The sequence below is a fragment of the Myotis daubentonii genome, chromosome 19 (assembly GCF_963259705.1).
Source record: "Myotis daubentonii chromosome 19, mMyoDau2.1, whole genome shotgun sequence".
Classification (NCBI taxonomy): domain Eukaryota; kingdom Metazoa; phylum Chordata; class Mammalia; order Chiroptera; family Vespertilionidae; genus Myotis; species Myotis daubentonii.
In genome coordinates, this window is record NC_081858.1 from 20,464,884 (window position 1) to 20,484,117 (window position 19,234).

At 46.2% G+C, this 19,234-nt stretch overlaps 1 protein-coding gene across 4 annotated transcripts in view; it reads left to right on the top strand.

Moving 5' to 3' along the window:
* NTM (neurotrimin) overlaps window positions 1-19,234 on the top strand; it is an 858,055-nt gene that overhangs the window by 735,600 nt on the left and 103,221 nt on the right. For all 4 annotated transcript variants that reach the window (XM_059677237.1, XM_059677238.1, XM_059677239.1 and 1 more), the window contains one exon: window positions 8,528-8,653. In XM_059677237.1, the coding sequence (XP_059533220.1) occupies window positions 8,528-8,653 (126 nt within the window). The remainder of the gene's footprint in view (window positions 1-8,527; window positions 8,654-19,234) is intronic.

Below are 19,234 nucleotides of genomic sequence, written 5' to 3' on the forward strand. Positions count from 1 at the left end.
ATGTTTAGTAACACTGATAAGTCACATTTGAATAGCACTTCACGTTTAACATATAAAGTCTTGTGAGAGGATGGTGGGGGAGAAGCAGATCTGCATGTGGCTGGATGAATTGGCAAGACCCCAAGAGCACTGTGCGGAGAATCCACATTCTATGGGGCTTAATTTTATGTGAAGAGAATAGATTTGGGAGCATACATAATCAAAATTCAGGTCCCACCTTTGCCACTTAGCATCTGGGTAACCTGGAGCAAACCACTAAAATCCGAGAAAGCCTTAGTTTCTTTATCTGTAAATAGAAATAATAATGGAACTGCCTTGGTGGGTACCTGTGAGATGTAACCAATCTGTGGAGTGGAGTCAAGTGCCTTGTCAACTGTCCAATGCACAACAGAGATTTATGGTGTGTCAGTGTGTGTGTGTGTGTGTGTGTGTGTGTGTGTATGTGTGTACATGTATATGATTTTTGTTTATCTTTTTATGTATGCATCCATGATTCTGTGTGTATTTATTGTCTAACCCACATAATCCCTCATTAAAACACAATACTCTGTAACTCTAAAATTTTTAATTAAATGTTTTTGAACATGTTTCTTGACCACTCTAAATATAAGTACCCTCTTTGTAAAATGTGGGAAGGGAAATAATTAGGGTGACCAACACTTGCCCGTTTGCCTGAGACTTTTCTGGTTTCAGCGCTAAAAGTTCCATATTCTTGGAAACCGTTTAGTTCCAAGTAAACCAGGACAATTAGGAGTAATATCGCTTTAGAAATAATATCTACTTGTGGGGTGAATGCAGGGGTAAAATAAATAAAGGTAATATATGCTAAACACCAGTTATACAGCAGTTTTTTAACAAGCAGTAACTGCCAGTATTATTATAGATGCTGAGAGTCTTTGGAGGCTATTGAAAGATCTTGAGCAAGTTTATTCATGTCAATTTATTTGCATTTCCATTCAGTCTCGTGAAAACACCCTCATTCATTCAAAAGTATCTGTTGAACACAACCTATGCCAGATATTATGGTATGTACGGAATACATCAATGAACAAGACACATTTTATTTGAAAGAACTGACAGTTATGCAACAATCTAGTATGGAGAGTTCTACTTTTGAAAAGGTGATCAAGGCTGCCTGCCTACAGGAGCAAAGATTTAAAGCATGAGACAGAACCAGCCAGGTGAAAGGCAGGAAGAAAGGCAAGCAGAGAAGACCCAAGTCAAGGGATGGTTTGGTGTTTCAGGAGGAAAGGAGGCCAGTGGAATGACTAAAAGAGAATGACCTGGGATGTGTGTGGAGAGGGAGGCAGGACCTGGTTCATTAAGGGTCATTGAAGCCAAGGTAGGAGCTTGGCCTCATACTCCATGATGGCCTCCCCTCTTTCTTTACTTTGGGTGAGCGAAGGAATTTTCTAGATCAAACATAGTTTTCATATTCTGAATTCACACCTTCACAAGTCAGCTTTGCCCTAGAGTTTGCCTTGGTCCACAGTGGCAGTGTGAAGAGACAGATTAGTCCATGAACCAGCATCAACTCAGTTGTGTCTGTAACAGTTTTCTGATCCAGATAGAACTCTCAGGCACCAGGCTATTGACAATGGCCCGAGTGTCTGTGTGAGGTCTGCAAAGCAGGCTAGTTGAGGGCATTCCAGATTGGTTGTTGTGATTCCATAAAGACAAAGGTCCCAAGCCATAGAAGCGATGCCGCCTTTGCTGTGGAAACTGTATGAGTTGCCATGGGCATCTCAGATCTTCGCTCCATGGAGGAGGGAGGAGGCAGGGGGAGAAATGCCACGGGCAGCAAAGGAAGCCATCTGGGATGCATAGATTTGCGTGTGCTGTGCAGAGTAACCCGGTCCAGGCAGCTCAGCCCCACAGGACTGTGCAGTGCTTAATAAAGCATCTTAATTTGGATTTAATAGGATATCTACCGGGTACTAAAAACAGCAAATTGCTATTTATTAATGACATAATTATTAAAACGTAACACCTGGGCAGTGGAAGCTAAACCAAGACTGGGGAAGTTCCCTATAATACTGTTTTAATAATTATCTTATTTAACTGTTTGCACATTTGAATTAAAATTCAATACCAGGCAGGCTGAACTTTAACATAATGTAATGATGTGGATCTGTATCCAGAGTGGGGCTCATCAGGCTCTGCTTTTCCTCCCAAACATCACCTGCCCACTTCCCGGTCTCCCTGTGTCAACATGTGTGTGTTTTCTAGATTTATGGCATGCACGTCTGGAGAAACAAGTTGATTGACTTTTTTAGGAAGCCATGAACTCTTAGCAGATCTCAGACCTCACCCCAGACCTTTGATTGTATCATTCCAATCATGCTGCCCCTTGTCACTCACTACAGGGGGTGTCTAAAACAGAAAGTAGTCAAACTGATGTTCTCCCCAAGAATAGTTCTCCCTATACCACCCAGGGACCTGCTAGCTCAGCCATCAGCTGCTCTTGAACACAGCGGTGTTTAGATTGGACTCTGTATTCCCATTCCCCCATCCAGGGTACAGCCAGCTCTGGCTCATCTCCCATGGCAATGCTTTCAAATCCATCCTTTCCCTCCAGCCTTATAGTGACACTGTTTAACCCAGGCCTTGAATATCTCATATGGATTGATTTTCTCTGAGTCCAATTTCTTCTGTTTTCACTGTGATACCTTGTTACCTGGTTATTTTGCTTAAAGTAAATTTAAAATATATAGAATTCCATTAAATTTTTTTGAAGCTTGCAATTACCTGTATGATAGCGTTAAAATCCAGAACCTAGCCATTTAGGCTGTTCTATAATCTGGCTCTAGTTTAGTCATTGATCCTGTATTCCATTTCTCCTTGAGTCGGATACAATGCATTGATCCTCCATTTGTGTTGAAGCTACATACGTGTCTTTGCCAAGCACACACAATATAAAACTCACTTATTGAGCACTTGATATTTCTAGGAGCTTCTCTAAGTATATTTTATAAACTTACCCCTTAAATTCTCAAATAAACTCTCTGAGGGACTTGCAATTATCAGCTCCATGTCAGGGATGAAGAAGAAAGACACACAGAGGTCAAGTATCTTGGCTAAGGTTACCCAGTTTGAACAAAAAAGAGCCAGGGTCCCAACCAGTACTCTCTATTGCCTCCTGTAGTACAGACTCCGTATTTTCAGACATGACGTGGGCTGCTGCCTAACCTCTGTGCCCAGGTCATTCTGCCTTGCTTGAAACAGCTTCACATTTTCAGCCTATACAACTGTCTCTCATTTGCAGATGTTCAGTCTAGACTCTCCATCTGAGGTCCAAACTAGACCCTCTACTTGAGGCCCAAGCTAGACCCTCTATCTGAGAAACCACTCGATGTTCCTACTCACTATGACCCTCCCTCCACTCACAGAACTTAATGTTTGCACCCTTCCTTTAATATTTAATCACATGCCATTTGTTAATCAAGTTTCTGGGATATTTATATGCAGTTTCCTCAAACCGATTGTAAGTTCACGGAGACCAAAAAATTGTGTATTTCTGCATACCATTCATATACTTCACACACAGTTGTGTCTATAGTAGGTGTTCACTAAATGTTTCCTGAACGACTTCTGGCCCAGCCTACAGTAGAGGGTATTGTTACATTAATGATTATGCCGGTGATTTTTGGTGGTATCTTCTTTGCCTAGCATGTCTTGCTTCCTCTTCTTCCCAGAATAACTTGTGCTTATCTTCTAGGGCTTGGCTGAGGTGTCGCATACCCCAGAAGCCTTCCCTGGCATCTGTCTCCAGGCTGATTTAGGTGTCTCTCTGTATTGCCTGGACACTTTCATTCATCTCTCTATGTTGGCATGCATTAAAGGGGTTTGCTCTGTACCTGTTTTTACGTTGCTAGACTGGGAACCCCTTGGGGATAAGGATTGTGTCCTTTTCAGGGTTATGTCCTCAGTGCTATGAACAATGCTATGGATACTGATGAAGAAAGGAAGGGAGGAAGGAAGGAAGGGAGGAAGAAAGGAAGGGAGGAAGGAAGGAAGGAAGGAAGAAAGGAAGAAAGGAAGGAAGGAAGGAAGGGGCAAATGAGTAAATTAACAAAAACAAACAAAGCAATCCTAGTATGTTTCTAAGAGCCTGCATGATTAAAAGAGGTATAAGAAAACCATTCTCAGTTAGTCAAAACTTCTTTATGAATATGGATTAGCTAAAACCACAGTACATCCTATTAACTCCATGCAATTTTAAATACTGACAACTTGTTAGAAGTTGCCACCTAGAAAGCGATACTGCCAATCCCCTGGCATCTCAGGCACTTTGCTGCTTTAGTTCTGAGAGTGGGGAGTGTACCTCTGGTCAACCACCTCAGCCCATTGCCATGATTGGGCAGCCTCTGAAACTTGCCCAGGGGAAATTGTCCACCTTCAGGTTACACTCCCAGGCAGGATTAAAAGGACAGCAAGCATTTCACCAACTTCTAGTTCATGAGTTGGATGCTTTCCAGGTGCTAGTGGGGAGGGAGACAATTCTAGATAATTCTTCCAAGGATGGGATGCGATTGTCTCATTTAATATACTGACTTTGCTGACAGCTCTGGCCCAAACCACCTTCTGATCCACTTGGGGACTGTCCATTGTTCTCCAGTGTATGATTAGCAGATTAGCTATCATGTAAGAAGCCAGGAAAATGAACTTCCAGGAAGCCCTTCCAAAGCAAGAGTAATTCATTACTTGACCTGATTTCCACTTAAAATGTACTTTAAACACACTTCCAACTACAAACCCTAAATCACCCCGTGTCCACAAAGTCCATCATTTTTTATTTTATCACATGGCGTTGGCGTGACTTAATCCCTTGCAGAGCATCTCGGAGTGCTTTCCAGATCCATAAATTATTCACCTGCACAGTGGAAGCTCTGTCTCCAAGGCCACCACCGTCACTCTGAGGCAGCCTGTCCTCTGAGAAGTGAGCAAGACGGTGGGTGCAAGGATGGGCAGGAGCAGGGGTCAGGATGTATGGATCGGTGGAGTGGTGCTTGGAGAACTGAATTCTCCAGTTAAAACACTGAATAAATCCCATCAAGTTTAAATGCTGTTAGAACTAAGAGAGTTTAGAAATGTGGGTCTTTCAGATAGTCAGCAAATTTGGGTGTTTTGTCCTTAACTCATCAGTTATTATTCTGTCTTGGAAGATTCGATCTAGCTTTCAAAGTGACAAGGCCATTCGTTGCAACATGATGTCTTAGAAGCCCTGGATTGTGGAGCCAGTGTTCACTCCTCAACCCTCACCATACTGACTCTCCATTGCTTTTGTCCCACCAAATACCTGTGAGAGTACAGGTAAATGTGTGCGCAATCACACACACACACACACACACACACACACACACACACACACACACTGCATTTCTATCTGAAGATGATGTGAATTTAAACATAAAAATGATGAATTGTGCCCTAGCTCGGTGGCTCAGTTGGTTGGAGCATCATACCATACTCCAAAATGTTATGGGTTCAATTCCCGGTGAGGTCAGGGCACATACCTAGGTTGCAGGTTTGATCCTGGGTCAGGGCACTGATGGGAGGCAACCAATCATTGTTTCTCTGTCACATTGACATCTCTTTCTCTCCCTCATCCCTCTCTCCCTCACTTCTTCCCTCTTTCTCCCTCTCTCTTTTTCTCTCCCCTTCCTCTCTCCAAAATCAATGGAAAACATATCCTCAGGTGAGGATTAAACAAGTAATAAAAATTATTAAGGTCCTTACTTTATGGAAGACACCCTATTCAGAACAGCAGATTTTTTTATAAATGAGAAAGGCTCTTGCTCATTATCTCATCTTCTGATAATTCATAGCATATAGAAGAAAGATGAGAAAACGTATCATAAGAAAGTAAATTTAAATACTTTGAAGAAGCTATGGAATCTGTAGTAAGGGAAAAGCCACACCCTTTTGGAGATCATGCAGAAGATCTTATAGAAGGTGTGATAACACAACCAGGCCTTGAACAATTCCAATAGGTATAGGTAGTTGGAGAAAAGGAGGGTCTAAGAGATCAAAATCAGCATAAGGGCATGAGGACAAGGAAACAATGTGGAATTTGTGCTTATTAATGAGTTGTCCAGTGTGTGCAGTGTGGAAAAGAGTGGGGGAATATTTTAAGAAGGAGGAACAAAGGCTAAAGGAAGACATCTGCTTGATAACCCCCTTTTGTGTGGAGGAAATCCAATGCAATAAAAAGTGCTAGATTAATGCTTCAGACAGAGGAAAGATGAGCCTTGAGATTCCCAACCGTCTCATCTCCATGTGAGGGTTGCACTCTGGTCTTGGAACAGGGCATGGGGGTGATGGTCAGGTTCCCTGGGATCTCCAGGAGGCCAGATGGCATCGTATGCTGGTGGATGATGTGCCCTGGAATTGCCCGCTGTGGTGGCTTTGACAGGTGTTTATTCAAGGAAAGAAACTAACATGAAGAAACTAAAGCGAGCTGGATGGAGGGGCCAGTTAATTTGTGAAGAATTAATGAGTCAGATCTACTGTCAGTAGAACTGAAATGGTGTGTGTTAACGATCCCGTTCTGAGTTGTTACAAACATGTAGCAGGTTGGGAAGGTGCTGGAACAACCATTATAATCCCCATCCTATAAATATCTGTTGAGCTTTGACTACGGATATAAATATAAGTCATGGCTCAGGCCATCAAAAAGCTCATGGTCTAGTGCAGTGGTCGGTAAACTCATTAGTCAAGAGAGCCAAATATCAACAGTACAATGATTGAAATTTCTTTTGAGAACCAGATTTTTAAAATTTAAATTATATAGGTAGGTACATTGTTATTAACTTAATTAGGGTACTCCAAAGGCTTAAGAAGAGCCACACACAAGGGGCCAAAGAACCGCATGTGGCTCACGAGCTGCAGTTTGCCGACCATGGGTATAGTGGATGAGAAATGCTAAGACAATAACCATTGCATAGTGGGATAGGCGCCAAATGACATTCTTACTTTATAAACCAATTGGCAGACAAATGAAGAGTCATACATGGACCAAAAATCACATTCACTAGTTTTGATGATACTGGAGAATTAAGCTTAGATGTGTAACAACAATTAGCTCCTAATTCTGAACCCCAGATGAGATGGATGGACACAGGCAACTGCTGGCTGTGCGGTGGGCCCTCCCACACCTGTAGGGCATTGGCCTGTGACACATGCACTAGGACAGTGGTCGGCAAACTGCAGCTGGCGAGCCACATGCGGCTCTGTGGCCCCTTGAGTGTGGCTCTTCCACAAAATACCACGTTTGGGCACGCATGTACAGTGCGATTGAAACTTTGTGGCCCATGCGCAGAAGTCAGTATTTTGTGGAAGAGCCACACTCAAGGGGCCAAAGAGCCGCACGTGGCTCGCGAGCAGCAGTTTGCCGACCACTGCACTAGGAGGACCACAACAGAACATAGCTTCTTACGGGAAGCCTTACCCCAAAACTAAAGACCAAACAGAGTGGGGTTCCCAAATTTACCAATTAAAACGAACACCTCCCTTCCTTTGAGGAATTGTTTTAGGGGTCCGAGAGAGAAAGGGACCAAGTGTGTCCGGCTAATTGACATTTTTTGATTCACCATCAGGCTGTGAGTAGGCAGATGCAGGAGGGCAGAGAAGTGCAAGGGTCAGAAAAGGTGCAACATTGCCCAGCCAGTGTGGCTCAGTGGTTGAGCGTTGACCTATGAACCAGGAGATCACACTTCAATTCCCAGTCAGGGCAAATGCCTAGGTTGTGGGCTTGATCCCCAGTGTGGGGCGTGCAGGAGGCAGCCAATCGATGTTTCTCTCATCATTGATGTTTCTATTTGTCTCTTCCTCTTCCTTCCTCTCTGAAATCAATAAAAATATATATGAAATAAGAAAAGAAAAGCTGCAACAAAGTGGCATTTGATTTGGACTTTAAAAGATGACTGGAAGTTTTCTAGGAAGGACATAAGGAACAAGATAGACCCCAAATGCTTAATGATCAGAAAGGGCATGATGTGTTGGGGGTGACAAGGGGATAAGTTGCAATAGAATCAGCAGGCATACCAATGGAAACAGGTTGATGCTTGATTCTGAACGGCCTGCTATCCCAGGACGAAGTGGGTGGATATGATCAGCTGGGCAATAAGGAACAATTGGAGTTGTTTAGGCAGAGATGTGCTATGCTCAGAATTGTATTCCATCAACTCTGAATGCACTGTGGAGAATGACTTGTGGATGCGTGTCAGAGGGGACTTGGGTGAGAGTGCAGACAGGAAGAGGGTGGAGGCGAGGACAGTAGTGTTGCATTGAAATCCATTCCCATCAGTACTTCCTGACTTTGAGTTTAGACAGGAGGAAATAGACAATAAATTCAAGGTAAGATGTTCCTTTTATGTTTAAGATAATTCCTCTAATTTCTCTGCATTTGTTCCCATCACCCTTATACTTCAGTCCCCGAGCTATTCTGCCAGCTATTATTGTGAGACAACAAAGAGATGTTTCAAAAGGATATTTATTTTCCTTCCACTGGCTTTTGTCTCCACAGTATCTCCCAAAATTGTAGAGATTTCTTCAGATATCTCCATTAATGAAGGAAACAATATCAGCCTCACCTGCATAGCAACGGGCAGACCAGAGCCCACGGTTACCTGGAGACACATCTCCCCCAAAGGTAAGAGAGCAGTTTGGTGCATTGTGTGGTGAAAGGAACTGAGAGAATTGCTGGCCACAGCTAGGAGGTCATGGTACTGGTGACTTCATCCAAAGGGTCCTTCGTTGTTGGTAGCCTGATAACAATGCTCGAGGCTCTGCGAGGGTTTGGTGTTCTCCAAAAGACAGGCCTATCCTCTAAGGTTTCAGCGGCCATATTTGAGCTCCTCTCCAATCCCTGGGAGCTGCGTCCCAGCTGGTGGTGGATGAAGTGGGGGTAAGATGTTCTGGGAGAACGTCACTGGCCATATTTGATGGTGGACAATTCGCTTTCATGGCATTGTTCAGCTGGTTGTTTTACGAGAAAGAAAACACAAACACAAAATAAATGAGAGCTCCGAATGGCCACATTCCTAAATGCACAATTTCCAAATTGGGGCTTGTTCGGCATTGCCAGATATCCGGTCTCTATTCCGTTAGTTGTTGTGTAGCCTTGTTGTTGTTTTACTGTGATTAATCCAAGATGACCAAATTGCAAAATGTACTTTGTCTTAATGCTTAGATGCTGTATAGACCAGACCAGACTAAGTGGTGTTTTGTGCTTTCATGGCTTGAACATTAAACATTTAGAATCTAAGTAGATGCCATTTATCATTAAGCTGGCTTTTATTCACGGTACATTAAATTATTTTATTTGTTCTTCAATATCTCTTGAATGCTGGCAATAATCTGGGCACACGTCTCAGCATGGGGGATATAGCAATAAACCCAAACAAGATCACATTCTTATGAGGAAAATGACCATAAAAGGAATATACAAGACACCAGGTGGTGATAAGGATGAGAAAATAGAACCATATATATTGACTAAAAGAAAAGAGGTTTGGTCAGGGAAGGCCTTTGAGAAAGTGACTTTGAGCAGAGACATGAATAAAGAGCCTTAATTTCATTGGTTATTGTGAACGTACACATATGGATGTATGCATGAAGGTATGCGCATTGCTGAGTAGTAAGGATGTAAAAGGAACTGTAGTGGTAGTTGTTTGCTTGATGTTGAAGGCCAGGTGCCCCAAAAGCGTGTAAGACTTTTATTCAAGATGCTCTTGGAACCAACCTCTGTAGAAGGAAAAAAAAAGAAAGAGGGTTGGGTAGTTGGAGAAGTTGAGTTGCACTGCAGTCACTTAGAATATCTCAGCTGACAGGATGCGGGGGGTGGTTCTGAAGCTGGGGTAACCCTTCAGACAGGTTCTTTATTTGAGGTGAGGGGGCTGGCACAGCAGTCCGTTGCTGAAGGTGGTCTGTCCGCAGAAAGGTTGTGACCTGGGCCAGGCATCTCTTCACAGGACACAATCCCCATAGAGCTGCAACTGAGCGAGTGCTGTCCACCAGCAGCACACGACCCCTGGGGCAGACATCCTCTCTTCCCGAAGGTGGCAGCGCCTCAGCATCCACTATACTTGGGGACATTTTAAAATACCTGTCAGAGCTGTGAGGGGGCCTCAAATACCAAATCCCCTTTCTTACTAGTAGACCTTGACACTTTGCCCTGCTAGAGGTCTTCGGAGAAATCACGAGATTTTCAGTGTTGGGCCTGAGTTCCCAGGAGCTGCCCCAGGCCATCATTCCTGACTCTACCCCATGAGCAAAGGCATCAAAGAGCCTCCTGTCTGTGTCTCTTGATGGATGTGAAATGACGTTAAGTGAGGACAGGCCCACGATCCGGGGGGAGGCCTCGGGTGTGTGTGAGATCATCACTGATGAAAGGGGGCCTTGGCACCTCTGAAGCAGGGGCCCTCCCAATGGACAGGCTTCCGAAGACCGTGGTGTCCACCAGTCAGCGCTGCCTAATGCTGAGTCCCCAGGGCTCCTGGATGCCAGGGCCACTGGGCCTGCGACTCTGCAGGGCGTTTGTCATCCCAGGTAGACGTGCTTCGCCCTCTGTCAGGCAGAGGCCCTGTGGCCTCCCTCTGGCAGGTCTCCCTCTGTCTCCTGTGTGAGGCCTTTTCTCATGTCCTCCTTTCTCCCTTCTCCGCTGGGCCTCTTCTCCTTTTGTGTTGCCCTTGGATGTTTTTTCCTTTTGTCCTTTGCTTTCCTTTCTCTCTCAGCCTTCCACATGTTTCCGCTTTAATTTCATGTTTTCCCCACATGTTTTTCTTCCCCCCTCTTTCTCTTCTCCACGCAATTACTTGCGTCTTCCTTCTGACAGTGGAGCCCTCTTCCGTTCATCTCCCTGAAGTCCGCACCGCTGTGCCTTAGACTCCTCTTCCCGTTGGGGGGCCATCAAGGAGATTCATTTCCCCGGGGGACGTTCCCTGCGCCTGGCTCACAGGCGTCCTTTTTACCGGGGTTTTTAGCTGCTATGGAAACAGAAGCTGGATCAAGGGGAGCGGAGCAGGATAATCAGAATCTACCTGTGGCTCAGTGTAAAGGAGATGAAATCTTTCCAGATCCCTGGTCCAGACGAGCTATCCCAGATTCAAACCGATAAGACACGGGGAGCAGAAACAAATCTCCAGGGACTCACCAGGCAGCCGCGCTCCCGGTGACGGATGGTTTGGGGATCGGAGCTGCCACTGGGCTGCTGCCAAATCGGAACTGAAGCTGCAGACACTTAGCAGCTAGACCTTCATCTTTCCCCACTAAATGGCTCCAAAGGACGCTTATCTTAAACAAGTTAGGGCAGGCGTGAGGTTCCTCGGAGAACAAGGTACGCTGCACCTTAGCGAGGGCTCCGAAGGGAAGGGAGAGAGCAGCTGCCAGCTTTGTCCCATCCTCTGTGTGTGGATCATGTCTCATCCAGGATCATTCTTACACACACCCCCATTAGAAGCGCCTTTGGTGACCCTGATGGCTTCATTGGATCTTCTCTCTCCAGACTGACCTGTCTGGTCTGTACATTTCTGAATAATCCAAGTGTCCCCCATCATAATACATGTCACTATGTGCAATAAGCTAAGCTGCCTTCAAATATGCATTTCCAGTGGTGACCACCTTATATGTGGAAAGGGGAGGCAGAAATGTCAACACCGTTTTACCAGGAATGGCTCATTAAATTCCATGCACAGAAATTAGAAGGATGGAGGTGGCAGGGACTTGCTCCTAAGGTTGCCTGCCTAGCACTCCATGTCAGAGGGAGAAAATGTCAGCTGTCCATATCCAAGAGGAAGAGGTGGGTGAGGCCCTCCAAGCTACCTCTCTGCATCGCCACTGAGCCTGAGAAGTAGTTTTCCACCTACCTGAGAAATAGTTTTCCACCTATTATGATAGCACTAGAGGCCTGGTGCACAAATTCGTGCAAGGGTGGGGTTCCTCGGCCTGGCCAGCAATTGGGCCAATCAGGGCCATCTCATGGAAAGTTGGCCAGCTGGGGGAGGGACCATGGGAGATTGGGTATGGGAGCACACTGACCACCAGGGGGCAGCTCCTACGTTGATTGTCTGCCCCCTTGGTGGTCAGTGTGCATCATAGCTACCAGCCAGTCATCCATATATAGATTCTTTTTAGTTCCTCATATGAAGTTGCTACTCCCAAGGGTTCAAGGACAAAGGGCATTAGCTGTGCAAATATACCTGCCCTCATCTGCACTCCTGCTGGGAATGTACAAGTGCTGTGCACACCTGCCAGGTGTTTGCAAAAGGAAACGCCCCCATCTCATGGTCTCACGCCAAAACGCCAAATCCATCTTGATGAATGTTTTACTGTCCATTCTTCAAATCCTATGTAAATGCTAGGAGTCTACTCGAGGGCCCAAAGTACCACCAGCTTGCCCACAGCCCCCTTCAGACACATGCCCCATTCATGACTCTGCGCCTTGTATTTCTCCTGATCTAGGGATATAAGAATTTGTTAGCACAGCCCTTAAGCGCTAGTGTTTCTATCTCCAAAAGAATGCCTTTGGTGTTCTTGATTCCTCAAGGTCTTCCCTAAATACCCAGAGACACCATCTCTGTAATTGTATCCTAAAGGATGCTTTTAGGACCTCACTCTTCAGAGAAGAGTGTTCTCAAAACCCAGTTTTTATGTTTCCAGTTTCTGATGGATGGCAAGATCGTTAAAGAGGAGGCCAGGATTCCAGGGTATTCACATTCCTAGGAGGAGAACATAGAGCTGAGGTGAAGGCATGGCGCCAGTCACTGCTGAGTGGATTCCGTACACTGGGGCAGGGATCACTAGGGTTCCTAATGGAGCTCCCGCATGGCTGTCCCTCCCTCCCTTTCTCTCCCATCAAATGAAGCACAGAAAATGAAACCCTCACTGAAGCTACTGAAAGAACACCTTGTGCCCAGATACTGGCTGGGGCTCAGTAAGGCCCCGGAGGCTGTTTACAGAGATGCCCCAATCTCTAATTCATGAGTTTTCTGAGATCAGGGCCTGCCTCTCAGTCATCTTTGATTCTTTGCCTCCTAGCACAATGCTCAGCACCTGGAAAGCATTCAAGGGATATTTGTTGATTCTGAGAGCAAGCACTTGTGCCAGTGCCCGAAGGGGCACACCTTTCCCCCATCTGAGGGCTTCATCCGGATTCATGAGGAATGCTCCTGCACTTTGATGATGGAGTCGCCACTGCATCTTTCCTCTCGATCTCCGCTGGCGAGTCTTCAGGACATTTCTCTGGTCTTCACAGGTTCTTCAGGGCTTTGCTGGGGTCCCCTAGGGGGAACCCCACTGTGGCAGGGCTTGACTTCTCCTTGAAGGAGACACTCCTTTTCACGTTCTCTTTGCAGAAATGGAGGAGGCTCATCAGTGACTCTGAGGAGGGTCTTCAGAGAGCTCCCTTCGCCCTCCTCTTGCTATATGTATTGTGTATGTTTCTCTGGCATGTTCTGTGTCTGGTCTTTCTGGGACCCTTGATCCTTTTGGTGTCTTAGTGTTTGGCACCCTTCCTGTGCCTAAACCCTCAGTATCTCTCGAGAGATTTTGTAAAACAACCCTGGATGTCGCCAGGGACAGTTAGTTCAACTGTATGTGAAAATGGTCTGCTGCTCCTGGGTTACCAAATGAAAAAGCAAAGAAAGAAATCAGTACAAAAAATAGAGAAACATCATTTTAAAAATTCTTCCCACTCCCCACCATGTGTGAGTTGAGACGGAATAGAGATTGATGGGTTGGTTTCCCCAAGGCCATGCAAAGGCCCTGGGAGCATGGTTAGAGCAGAACCATATGCCCATTGGGTCCCTAACCAAGCCCTTGGTACGGAAGCCTTCTCTCTCCACAGGGAGGAGTGGGCACTTCTGCAGGCCCTCGCACCCATACCTGCAGGACTTAGCAACCTTCCCCTGCGGCCAGATCTCTCCTCTATACCTCGCTTCTCCTGTTGAACTTGGAGAGACCCAGTGGGCAGTTGGTTGTCCCAGCCCTTGTGTCTCTGAGTTTCAAAGGGCACCGAGTTGATGAAGACAAAGTGACCCTTCATGGAAGCTCTTCTCCTGTTCCGTGCCCTACGCCGTCCCCTGCGCCTGCCACCCACCCACCTATTTCCCCATTTGTTAGCACTGACAGGCCTTCCTCCCCAGCCAAGCAGGACACGGAGCACTAATTGGCACTGGAGGTATCGCAGCTTGAGTTCGACCAGAGCTGGCAGGCTCCATGACTCCGGTGACAGCTCTGCGAAAAAGTGTCAGGAGCGCCGCTCTGGCATGCCATCGGCTGACGGCAGCACCTTGGCACTAATGAGCAGCCTGTCAGCACCAGCATCAGGGGCCCCGTGTGGCACAGGGATCATTAGGATGGCAGATGAGAAAGTTTTCTCCAGCAAAAGAGCCGGAAAGGGAGGGCAGGAGCACAAAGTGGAACTCACGGTATCGCCTTGCCCATGGAGGGTAACCACCCAGCAGGAAGGAACCAGTATTAAAATAAATTAAAGAAAAGGAAAAAGATTGAGTGAAGATCTCTATCTATGCCAGCCCTGGACAACTGTTGGACTCTCTCTCATTTTGGTTGGGTTGCCCCGTGACTAATCGATGCACGCTACAGATCTCTCTGCAGTAAGCCAAGAGGGAACGCCAAGAGAAAATTAACTCCCCAGTGAAGGCCATGGCGCTATGAGACCAGGAAGCGGCCCAGGTTCTCAAGCAGGAGGGACTGAGGAAGAGAGAGCCTTGAAATCGGTGTCTTTGCTGTTTGTGGGGCAGGCTCCCTGTCCCCAGGGCCTGCTCAGCTGCCACCTCCTGTCTGTCTTCTGCTGGAGCGTGAGAATCCAGGAGAGGCAATTACGTACAATAAGGAGCGTTTCCTGTCATTTCATCTCAGAGCTGGGCATGGGGACAGCCAGTGTGCCCGCTCTACTTACCTGCTCCCTGAGGGCAGGTGGCAATTCCCCAGCTTGTTCATCTCTGTGCATCAGGCTGAGGACGGGACGGGGCTGGCCCTTCTTTGAGACTTTGGCTCCCTTCAATGGCTCCGTCTCCACCAGTGGAGGCCGCCTGAGAGGAGACGGCGATCTGCCTGTAAGAGGTGGGCTTTGAAGGCAGGTCCAACTGGATTTTAATTCCCCTCCGCTGCTCACTGGCTGGGTCATTCCGCGGTAGCGATACACCTCTCTGCAATGCGCTTCTTCATTCATGTTCTTGCTTCTCCGTGTGGCAGGCAGAGTGTTAAGGATCTGGTCTGGGGCCCTGATGGCCACACACATTGTAGTCACTCTAACCACTTCATGTTCCCCGCACACTTGGCACCCTCACCTCACACACACCTGTTCCCCGGAGCCCTGTCCTGCACGCTCCTTTTGGATAAAGCTCTGGGTTTGTGCTAAGGCCCTGCTCAAACGCCCCACTTTGAAAACCTCTGATGACCTTCGTCAGGCAGAGTGAGTTGCCCTTTGCATGTGCCTCTAGCGATGGCCGTTCTTACAGGTGCCCACGGGACCTCCTGTTGTCTTAGGGGTCAGGGAGGCCAGGAATCGGCCTCACACTGTGATTGTACCCCAGTGCTGAGCACAGCAGCAGACATTTGCAGGCCCGGCTAGTGATTGTCCAACAAAGACATATCCAATCGGTAGACACAGTGTCTTTCTTTTCCTTTTTAAAATTAATTCTCGCTGATACATAATTTAAAACAAAATCAATTTTAATGAATAAAGGCTAAGCTACAGGAGCCTCATCCCTTCACAGCATTCTCCACTGTGGATCTTTTGTTCCCCAAATCTTCAAAGGGATCCTTAAGCAGAAGCTCTCCCTCACCCATCTCTGGGCTACCCCTACACCAAGGCTTGGCCTCTTCTACAAAACAAAAACAATAATGCCTTTGTGACATGAACAAGGATCAAATATTGTCACCAATGCGGAGCGCCCAGCCCCTAAGGACACATAGCAGGTGCCCAACAATGCTAGCTTCCGCTTCCGTAGCCTTGGCCAGCCCCTTCCTCCTCACTCCCACCCACGGCAGAAGCACAGAAGGGGAGGGAATTAAAATTCTTTTGTCTGAAAAGGTTGAAGTCCTACAAAGCCCAAGCTCAGTCAATTGCCAGGATGGATAGCTATCCAAAGGTGCTTAATCAGCACCTCCTTAACCCCTACCATTTTCTAATTAACAAAGGTGCTTGATTAAAATTCCCAGAGTACCCCCAAGTAGCTATCCCAGGAGGGCACAAGTGATTGCTCTTGCCAAAGGTATTACAGTGGTCACCGATGGTGGGAGAAGAAAATAATTGCATCCTAATGGGAAGTGGCAGGTCCCCGTCCACCATAGCAGCCAGCACACCATGTCAGTGTGAGGCCCACCCTATAGAGAGAAAGTGTTTATCATGATGAAGGTAAACCGGTGGCACAATGAGGAGAACCAGAGCAAAGTAATCCAGCCACTAACTGAGCAAATGATTTAAGCACAGACATGCAGAGGAAGGTGGGAGAGAAGAAAGCGGGGGAAGACATTCATAGATCACTCTTTACCTTCGTAATTCTCTTTAACTATAAAATTACAGCGAGACGGATACGGCGAGGGTGAAATTTGCCAATGTCAATAAGGGTTTTTGTAAGTTTAATATTTATGATCCGCTTTAAAGCAATATTATAGCGGTGCAACTTCCTACTTCAAAGAAAAGAAAAATCATAAAAAGGCTAGTGGGGGAATTAATGAGTTCAACGTGCTGGAATTGAGAACATATGAAAGGAAGCCTCAGTCGAGAAGCCAAGGGCAGGAGTGCACACCACAGACACTGTTTGTGGTTTTACCCAATTATTTGAAAGCCCTTGAAAGATGTTGTAGCATCAGACGGCTGCTGAAATCAGACATCGCTAACAGCGTCCTCCCCCACACTCCCCTTGAGTCTTAGGCTATTTATGCTGGCACTTGACGACCGTTACCATGCAGAACTGTTTTGATAGACCAAAAACAAGGAAACAAAAAAAAAACAAAAAGGCGATTGTATCATCTTCCCCTCAGATGCTAACCAGCCCTGACTCAGGAAGATGCAAAGGCTCATTGAAATGGCAGCCCCCCTAACCCCTAGCCCAGAGGCCTCCATCTCTGAGGCTCACCCAGGACAGGTGCTGGAGGACCAGAAGGGCCTCAACAGGGTGCCACCACCCACCACAAGCACCGTGACCTTCACCCCATAGCACCCTGTGCCCAGTGAAAGACTAGAGGAGTCCCACATCTAGGCTCTACCATGACTGCCACGTGATCTTGGAGAAAGTTTCCATTCAAAATATCCTTGTCACCAGGACGTCCATGTGTGGTTCTGGCTTTGCATCTACTTTCGGATCCTGAACCTTGTCGTGACCTTCGAGGGACGGCCTTTTCCCTAGAGTCTAAATTGCAACCAGAGTCTTTAGGATTCAAAAATAGCAATAACTAATCATCTCTCTTGCTTAAACTGTGCTGGGCGTCCTTCTGAACATTTGCATGTAGGGATATATATATGTTTTTGGCAATCACAGTCAGGTCCTATGATTAACCTGCTCTACCACGTGAGAGGGAGGTGTAGAGAGGTCAGGCTCAAGGGCCAAGGTCACAGAGCTCCAGTTGGCAGCAATGAAGTCCCACCCCAGGCAATGTCTCCAGTACACATGCTCCTACACTGTGCTTTACACCCCAGACCTGGTGAGGGGCATAGAAACCTGCACTTTAACAAATTTCACAGGTTAGTGTGATATACACTCACATTTAAGAATTATTGGCGTATTAATATTTGCTATGTGCTGGGCACCCTGCTTTATATACATTATACCACAGAGTTCTCACAAGTGCCCTAATAAGTAGGCATTTAAAAAAATTAAATATATTTTATAGATTTCAGAGAGGAAGGGAGAGGGAGAGAGAGATAGAAACATCAAAGGTGAGAGAGAATCATTGATTGGCTGCCTCCTGCACGCTCCCTGTTGGGGATCAAGGATGCAACCCCAGGCATGTGCCCTGACCTGGAATCAAACCATGACCTCCTGGTTCATGGGTTGATGCTCATACACTGAGTCACATGCTGTAGGCATGATTTTCATTTTAGCAATCAAGAAGTGGTGTGTGGGGACAGTTGGCTCACATATTTGAAATAGCCAAGGCACAATTCAACTCTGAGTCATTTTTACTTCAAGACCCATATTATCAATGTGTGCTGATTTCCTGCCTGGTTTCTAACCCTTGCTTCTTCTAGATCAGCGATCTTCAAACAGTGTGCCCTGGGAATGTTTAAAACATGCAGTACCTGACTATTTAGTCATGGGCACTGACCTCTTTTTTCTTAGGTTGTCAAATTAAAAAAAAAAAAAAATGACAACAGCCAGCACAATAGTAGTCCAGTGTGAATGAATCAAAATTATACCTATTTTTTGTCATATCAGCCAAAAATATAATATAGGGTGCCTTCACTTAATTTTGAAGATGAATTGTATGGTAATAAACACTGACATTATAGGCATTTAAAGTGTGTATACCAGCTGATAACTCACTTAATTTTGAAAATGAACTGTATTTTAATAAACTCTGACTATATAATCATTGAAAGTCTGTATATTTTTGGGGGACACCCTGTATCTATTTTTTGGTGTGCTGCAGACTTTTGGTAGTTGGTTTTATGTGTGCCGTGAGATGCACAGGGTAGAAAACCACTGTTGAAGGTCTAGGGCAGTGGTCGGCAAACTCATTAGCCAACAGAGCCAAATATCAACAGTGCAACGATTGAAATTTCTTTTGAGAGCCAAATTTTTTAAACTTAAACTATATAGGTAGGTACATTGTTATTAACTTAATTAGGGTACTCCTAAGGCTTAGGAAGAGCCACACTCAAGGGGCCAAAGAGCCGCATGTGGCTCGCGAGCCACAGTTTGCCGACCAGGAGTCTAGGGGATGCGGCTATTCTCAAGTTCAGACCTCCTGACAGCCTCGGGCCTTGGGATGTGCTCTTCTTCACAGCGTTCTGGCAAATTCATGTGCACTCTGTCCAATGGTGGAGTCCAGGTTGAGCACTCTAGCCTCCCCGATACCCTTAGGCCCCTTTCAGTGGGTCTTTGCATGAATATATCTGCACCAAGGACATAACCCCAGCATGGAGGGCTGAGCTCTCTGGGTTCTCTGCCTCTTTAGTTTTGCACTCTCTCCCCCTCCCTGTGCCCCTGACCATGGCTCACAGCAGTGAGAAGGATGCTCTCTGACTTGATTTATTTTTCCCTGC